Source organism: Branchiostoma belcheri, unplaced genomic scaffold (genome assembly GCF_001625305.1).
Source record: "Branchiostoma belcheri isolate BF01 breed outbred unplaced genomic scaffold, Haploidv18h27 scaffold21, whole genome shotgun sequence".
Classification (NCBI taxonomy): domain Eukaryota; kingdom Metazoa; phylum Chordata; class Leptocardii; order Amphioxiformes; family Branchiostomatidae; genus Branchiostoma; species Branchiostoma belcheri.
Window position 1 is genome coordinate 596627 of NW_017803602.1, and position 8402 is coordinate 605028.

An 8402-nucleotide genomic window follows, 5' to 3' on the forward strand; every position below is an offset into this window, starting at 1 on the left:
ATATATATATATATATATTATTTACTTGCCTGACGATTGTACGTGTAGTGGCGCCATACATTAATCACCATATCAGTCATATGCAAATAATACAATAGACAGCAGCTTTTTCAAACCAATCTTTATTCTGAAAATGATGTTGAATTCTAGAACACAGCAGTAAGGCCCCCGCCTCCTGGCAGTGAGACTTTCTGTTGTCACTAGCTATAGCGAGTCAAAACACCTATATACTTAGGATGGCCCCAAGATACTGTCTACGTCACTGATGACGTCAGCGGCTGACTGGATGGTAGACGTTATCGCTGCCACTTCCTTCTTAACTTCCTCCCAACCTGGGGAAATAGTTAGTACACTAGAATATAAAACTCTTGCGACTTATGTATGTGTAGTGGTGCCATACCTTGTACAATCTAAAATATATTTTATTACTGCGGCATCAAGCAAACAAAATTGTAGTACGCTTTAAACTGAGTACTTATGCACAATATAGCAAACTTGTGCTACGAAAGACCGTTATCCTAAAAGCACAATGTGGTACGTACATGCATACGTCAGGTTGTGTTGGTTGTGTGCCATATATCTGAAATATTTCTCACCGTCATCGTTCACTGGTCCGCCGCACATCGTCCTCACTATGCCGGGGAAAGCGGCGCTGCTGTTCGTTGCGCACCCCGATGGCGAATAGAGAACATGTCTGAAGCAAGACAACTATCTGGTCAAAAGCTCATGCTACCATTACGTAGGATAACATACCATTGGTAGCAAATATCGATGTACCGACGAGCCTTTGCAATGAATTATAGATAAGATGCCTGCCAAACATTCACGTTATACAGAGGTCCAAGGCCAGGCAAAGAAAGGCATACCATACCAAGAAGGAACAAAGCAAACAAGCAAACAGGCAAACAAACAACAAGCAGACGAAAAGAAATCGACCCCCATCTATAGGTATGGGACCGTACAGGCATTTCAACGAAACGCCAGCAGGGTTTTGATATGTTATCGATATCATCTTTAATTTTAATTTAATGTGTAAATACCAGCATAATGAAGACTCAAGAAGTTAGTGGCATTTTGAATAAACAGTTCAAAGAAACTTACTTGTTGAAGTGATGCGGCTGCTGGATATCAATGAAAGCTGTGTTGACCTGGACCATCTGGTCGTTCAGACTCCGGACCAGAATAGGACTGTTTGACAAGAATAACAGACGGCATGTCAACGGACTTTGTTTCCAGCTCTAGTTATGCCACTGGGACTACTACCATCTGCAATACCTTCGTATCCACGATATATTCCGTGACATATACAATGTACATGTATTAGATTTAGTGGATGGTGTACACACACTTTTGGGGAACAATTTTACCAATAAAATTTGTGCTGTCCAGCTAGCCAATACAAACAGGACTGAATTCGAAAATTATCAATTTGGTAACTAACCGTTCTCATGAAGTCGTTTAACTTATAATTAAAAATCAAATATATATAAACAAAAAATATATAATATTATATATATAAATGTACTTCTGTCATAATAGAGGAAGGTAAATTGTAAAAAGAAATTATTATTTTGAGTTTTCAAAATTGAAAAGAGACATTGTGAGAAAAATCATCAACTTTGCCTACTCCTTCTTGTCGATTGCTTGTACCCGATCTTGGAAGCCTTCTGCCGCTGCTATGTAGTTGTAGACGGCTGAACGTAACGCGTCTGAGGATGATACGACGATGGTTATATATCTTTTCGATATTACGAAAGTATAGCGTAACCAATAGAATACACACACACACGTACACACACACACACACACACACACACACATATATATTGGTTATGCTGTACTTGTAATATGGAAAAGAAAAGGCACATGTGGTATAAAATGGCAATTATGTAAGAATAAAAACGGAGAAATTAACTATTTAATTAAACAATAATTATGGCAAATGTTACCGATACTGATGTCTTGATTCCGTAACATGGAGCCGAAATCCTCTTCCGTTTCATGCAGAAACTTGCTCAAACTTCGTCCGTATTTCCGACAGTCGTAAGGTAGTACCAGGGCATCTGCTAGTCTTCGGACCAGCTCACCTGAGGGTTGCGTAAGTCAATTTAGCAGAAACCAACTGTAACGTCCTTTCTATAATGATTATAACACCGGAGTCACGGAATGTCGTCAGTCGACATAGCTTTTGTCTTCAATCAACATTGTTAAGCTTTGACTCTACCTGTAGATTTTACTAGGTGAATGTAACTTGCCAGTAGCTTTGCCATACACGGTGTGTTGTTTCTTCTAAGTTCTATCAATATTGAATAGCATAGGATATACCGTACTAGATTAAAATTAATTATCTACAACGTTTTGCCTTACAGTTGTTGTACAATAAACATTGTCTTTATCTGAAATAAATCAAATGACTGAGACATATCCCACCTGATATACGGGTCATGGCCCGATGAACAGTGAAGTCTGGGTCCACAAACCTCTCCATGAGATCCATGTTGTCATACGCAGTGTGGTAGGACGGATATATCGACCGAGGGGAGTAGTTGGTCTATACAGGATGAAAAATGTCATCCATGTTTGGGTATTCTACCTCGGGCTCTGGAGGGAAGGACTGGAAGGTGACGGACAGAGAAGAGCGGGAGAAGAAAGGGGAAGGATGGGTGTATGGAATGGGGGGGGAGGGAGGGTGGTGCAAGCAAACCTGCATTATTACTACGTGCAGAGTCTAACGTTGTTATACAGCAATCAAAGCTGAGCAACGAGCCACTCTCATTAGCCACTCCTCATTAGATTACTGACCCATGTATCACCGGGACTTCCAACCACAACCTTTGACACATTACTGACGTCACACGTGCATAAAGCCACATGACCTGAGCGATTCAATCAAATAGCCGACAGTGATTAAGAAAAATATTCTGATCAGTCCATTTCTTTTTAGAATTTTAGAATTGTTCAAGAGGTAAGTTACCAAGTCAGATGAATTTTCATACTTGTGACTACCTACTAGTAGATACAATCATCATAGATACAATGCAATATGCTGAAAACGTAAAGAGAATGTTGTTGATAATATGATCGCGGTGCATCAGTACTTGATTATTGGAAAGCTTCCACATCTCCAAAATACCTCTAGCTTGTTGTACTTACCTGGTCATGAGTGTAGGCGAAGGTGAACAGTGGAGTGCCGACACGGAGACCAAAAGAAATGAAATCTGTACTGACAGGAGGCCATCCAAGTCTGCGAAACATGGCATAAATTAACAGAGAATACGTAAAAGGAGAAGGTGCCACGTGAATCGTGGTCATATTCGTCGAATGACGTTATACAAGTCTTGATGTTGTAGAGTTTTCAAGCAGGCTGTGACAGAACCAACCGCAAACAATACAACCTTTTCATGAAAAGACAGTCGGGTTTTGTACGACATATCCGCGACTGTCCGGCGAATTCCCTCAGTATGTGATCGTATGACTGCCGTACGATGACTTTGACCAGGCCCTTGGTAGTGGATTATAGTGATTTTATGACATTTCATATTAATTGAAGCAAATAAAATAGTTAAGGTTTGCCTTTATCTACATAGGAATAGAACGACATAAGGAGAAAATGTACACATAATGAACACTAAAACTGTTATGGATAAAGACCAAAGTATAAAAGTAGAAAATATGTTTTACTCGCATGATAGGAAGATCATGGTTTTAACATACTTGGGAACTTTCACGTCCGCGTCAGGATCTGTTGGATCTCTCTCTGACCAGGTCTCGTATACACTTTTTCCAAGAGATGCATCTGGGTCTGGCACCTGCATAGTGGATATGCACGCAGACACTATTTAGCTAAGACTGCACAAACCTCACGGTATGTAGAATTGCAGAGGTAATGCTATGTTAAGTGGGTATAAACACTAAAGATATGAATGGAGTAGTTTCACCACGTATATGGGTGAAGTAGTGAGAGTCTAATGCGATTTTTCTTACCCTTACTTACCTGTTTGGTTGTATCATAGATGACGTCAACCAAAGATGGGCTGCAGCCACCGAAAATCGAGTAATTACCTGTGTAGTGGGAAAAATGAACCACAGAAGCAAACCAGATGTAAGAGAAGAAGACATGATTCAGAGACCAGTTCATATCTGTCGGATACAAGATGGATAAGAAAAATGGAGATGAAGAAAAGGAGGAAGCTCAGAGGGAAATGGAATGAAGAATGCGTACACCGATGAAGTATACAAATCCAAGTAGAACATAACGCGAAATATATCAAGCGAATAGATGAATTCTCATACCTTTCATAGCATCCGCTATCTTTGCCAGCCTCTGAAAAGCGGAGGCTGTCTAAAACCTTTGATTTCTCAGAAAATTTGATTTTGTTATTAATAGGAGAAGAGTGAGAAAGAGGTAATGAAGTGGTGATTTAAGCATAAGGGAAAGTCAAAGTACAATGTAAATCCAAAATGCCTCACCACCGACTCCTATATCCATGTTGATATAGGCGACCATCCGCTCTTTGATGAGATCCGTGAATTGCTGAAAATGGATAATGTACTGAAGATATATATCGTCCACAGGATTTGCACAGGCGCATAAAATGTGATTTTGCTCTGTAGAAAATCATTCAAAACTACATCCCAATACAATATCATCCTTCTAAGTACATGATTCAAGAAACCTAATACTTCAAAGACCCAAGCATAATGAACTTAACCATCAACCATTCCATGTTAATCAAAAATAATTGTGATTTCATTAGTATACTTCAACATATTCAAGCGATCCCAATAAGGCGAACTCTTCCGCTCCCCAGGCCGCGAACACTACAGACCTCCGTGGCCGCCATGTACCTGAAATCATACATTATACTGTTTTATACAACAACGCATTCAATGCACTGGATATATGTTGACAGTGGCACCAAGGCAAGGCTGATAATGTTTTGACATATAGATCATATAGATTGCCCCGCCGAAGCCCATTTCACAAAGAAAGCCAAAATGATGGCAGAACTAGCTCAGTTAAAATAAATAACGACTACGCAAAGACTCTAAGCATAAATTGTTAGTAATATTACTTTTCCATATAGGCCGATATTATTGATATTTCTGTTTAAATATGGTTGCCTTTTCTACGTTATCACCTTCCTTGACGTTACGACATATTTTACAATATTACAAACGTTACCATCTTTGACAAGTCCTCCATAAACCCTGGTGAGCTCCAGACTCATGGCTGTAGAGCTGGTGTCATCAATGGCTCCCTGGACCCAGGAGTCGTAATGGTTCCCTATCATCACGTAACGGTCTGGGGGATAGGACAGTCGGGTTTGTTAAACATGATCATGAAGTACGCTGCTTCGATTTTTGTTTTGTCCTTGTCTATCTGCAGTTGAACAGGCATTTGACCAAAAACTATGAATTGATGTAACTGTTTTCTTGTGTTTCTGTTTCTCGTTATCTGGATGCCTTATTCAAAATTCTTCTTCGACGTATATATCGCTTTATATGAAAACGCATGCTTAAATTGCTAAACCGTTAAACGTTTTACTCTTGATAGAAATTTCTTTATGGGTCAGAAAATAGTAGAAAACTATCGTGGCGCTGTTACCTGGTTCAACTCTGCCTTTGATCATGCCCACGACATTGTAGACTCTGCGTATGGTCGTGTTTGTGTATACATGCAACGCCACCTTGCGACCTGCCCTGTGTAGTAAAATTCATATATTGACAAAAAAACTACAATCACTACCGAAAGAGAACACATGCTGTTAGCTCTAGAACGATTGAAGTGACATGTATGGCAATAAACGTACAATTTATTTATTTAATCTTCAAAGACACCTGGGTAGCTCCTTCAGCCAATAGCTGATTTCCAAGGAGGCCTCAGAGGGGTACAATAAGTAAAAGAAGGTAACAATACGTATAAAGGTGACCATACACACACACTGTATATGCTACCGTACTTTTCATATTATATCTTAACTCACCACTGGCCGGTGAACCCTGGTCCCAGTCTGTAGGTGATTGGCAGGGAGCCATTCCAACCTGCAGGGGCAACCTCACCATCTAGGTGGCTGGGAATAAAGGATTTTCTACGTTTACATTTTGTGCGAAAATTGAGAGTCCCACGACCTCGTACTTTCGCCAACTTAACGACACGATCCAAAACTAGCATGTCCAGATTTAATCTGATAATACCACTAATGCGATAATACGAGGTATGAAAACAGGAGTTCCGCTGCGGTATGGTAACAAACCGCGGCCAGGGGGCCCCAAATCTGAATCATTAGCGGTCCACTTGCCAATACCAATATAGCAAGACAATACATCTAAGCCATCGCACACACACACACACACACGCGCACGCACGCACGCACGCACGCACGCACGCACGCACGCACACACACACACACTCACACACGCACGCACGCTAGCACGCACGCACGCACGCACACACACACACACATGTACACACGCACAGGCACACACATACGCACACACGAACACTAACGCCAATGTAAGTATAAGCTTCTTGGCGAAGGTAGCAATTTGAAGAGTCATTAAGAATCATTAAGGGCATACCTTAAGTATTTCTGGGCGTCATTGTATGCAATAGGCTGAACAGGAATGGGCGGGAACACGCTGATCCTCTCCTCTGGCATGCGGTACGCATAGTCTGTGAAAGCAAGCAATATTAAATGAGATAACAGACCCGATACAACTGTTCACAGTCAAGCCAGGTACCAATAGACTAATTAGTAATACGTATCTTGATCAGATTCGTGTTTTGGCGTAATGTTTGAGTAGGGAAAATCTATGACATGATTTGTAGGGGTTGTAGGAGTGAACATGATACTTCAACATATCAACTCGACGGTACTGAAGCGCCGTCTAGTACTCCATGACAGTACTGCAGTAGCGCACCCTGTTTGCGCGAATCTGTAAGAACGCAGTATTAGACAACATTGATGGCAATGTGGCGTCCACCTGTTGCAGGATACCCCGGGGTTAGCGGGTCTCCTGGTTCTAGAAGTGAACTTCCTCGCTCCGTGCCGGTCCCGGGGAGGTCCCATCCATCGGGGTATACCTTCTCACCAGGCGCGTTGGTGTCCGCAGGTTCTGGGTACAGGATCGCCCCTATCGCACCGGCGGCCGCCGCGTTTATCGCCTGCGATGGAAAGTACAACGTCACAAAAAAAACCCACGACAATCTGTTCAATACCATAGCTGCCATATTGTTGGTTAATGACAATAATCTGAATCTGTTGAGAAAAGCCAATAGCACCGTATGATAATATATATATTTAGACACGGTGTAAACCGCTGTACTATTTGTAAGAGTACTAGAGGCCACCTTATGGCCCAGCATGGTGTAGCACCCCTTCATGGGAATTCTACAAGCGCACTAGAGGCTCTAACCAACCTGAATGTGATTGAAGTGTCTAAAACTGTGCATGTGACATATGAAAGTACTGGTATCTGTTTCCTTTCCACTTTATACGACAGACATTGATTGACATAATGATTTAAAAAGGGCTTAATTTGTGAAAAGCACAAAACAACAAACAAACAAACAAACAAAAACTGACTTTTGTTCCCCTCCCTCCAGACCTGTACTTCATCAGGACGATTTTCCCCGTGCAGTTGACGCCGACCTGCCGCAGGTAATCAAAGTCTTCCAGCCGGCCATAGTTGGCGTAGACAAGCTCTCCCTGAAGTCGCGCAACACCAAAATCTTCAGCTTTGAAAAAGTTATTAAATTTTCCAAGAAGGTTATGTTTTCTGTTATGCCATGGTGGAGTGTCGTGAACTGTATGTATGGCTGTCTTTGGGTGGAAAATATGATCAACTGCTGTAATTCATGCAAATGATGACCTTATTTGCATAATCAATGAGCTCGGGAATCATTTATAAAAATCAGCAAAGGTGGTGGAAGTCTGGTTTAAACATTTGAAAGTCTTTTCCATCTGAATTTTGCCTGAAGAACAGAATTAATTTTAACTAATCGTAAGATTTCATGTAAGCATTGTAACCGATATTTCATAATAAATACCACAGGATGCCCCGGCGGTGAATAGGCGATGTAGAACTGTACAGCGTCTGGATCATTCTGGTACTCGGGCTCGATATGTATGGTTCGGGTGTCCTCAAACTCTCGGGCAGGGTCGGCTCCGTCCACCGTCACCGCTGTGTTGTTAGGGCCCTCTGGGCCATGCGGTGGGTAGGACAGTAGCACGTCGTAAGGAACAAGCCTAAAAAGAACAAAATGCAACAACAACAGTACTATTTAATATATGCCTTTTTTTACAACAAAATGAAATGTATCTAATGGGTAATATTTGGGTAACGCCTGCATACCTGACTTCGTCCAGTCCGTTCTCCAACCACCTGCGTCTTAGAAC

General features: G+C 41.5%; 2 protein-coding genes and 1 long non-coding RNA gene across 3 annotated transcripts; all 3 read right to left on the bottom strand.

Moving 5' to 3' along the window:
• Positions 1 to 113: 113 nt before the first annotated feature.
• Positions 114 to 3245, bottom strand: LOC109469725 (putative N-acetylated-alpha-linked acidic dipeptidase). The gene is made up of 7 exons (XM_019768311.1): positions 3154 to 3245; positions 2431 to 2551; positions 1950 to 2087; positions 1628 to 1709; positions 1102 to 1188; positions 597 to 694; positions 114 to 332 (listed from the first exon to the last, which is right to left on the bottom strand). The coding sequence occupies exons 2-7, from the start codon at positions 2495 to 2497 to the stop codon at positions 232 to 234; spliced, it is 573 nt and encodes a 190-aa protein (XP_019623870.1). The 5' UTR covers positions 2498 to 2551; positions 3154 to 3245; the 3' UTR covers positions 114 to 231.
• A 1193-nt stretch (positions 3246 to 4438) lies between these two features.
• LOC109469608 (N-acetylated-alpha-linked acidic dipeptidase-like protein) lies at positions 4439 to 5698 on the bottom strand. Its single transcript, XM_019768148.1, has 4 exons — positions 5609 to 5698; positions 5186 to 5305; positions 4763 to 4848; positions 4439 to 4534 (listed from the first exon to the last, which is right to left on the bottom strand). The coding sequence occupies exons 1-4, from the start codon at positions 5631 to 5633 to the stop codon at positions 4439 to 4441; spliced, it is 327 nt and encodes a 108-aa protein (XP_019623707.1). The 5' UTR covers positions 5634 to 5698.
• A 1286-nt stretch (positions 5699 to 6984) lies between these two features.
• On the bottom strand, positions 6985 to 8115 carry LOC109469741. The gene is made up of 3 exons (XR_002140209.1): positions 8054 to 8115; positions 7590 to 7712; positions 6985 to 7168 (listed from the first exon to the last, which is right to left on the bottom strand). It is a non-coding gene; the product is annotated as an uncharacterized LOC109469741 (long non-coding RNA).
• Positions 8116 to 8402: the final 287 nt, after the last annotated feature.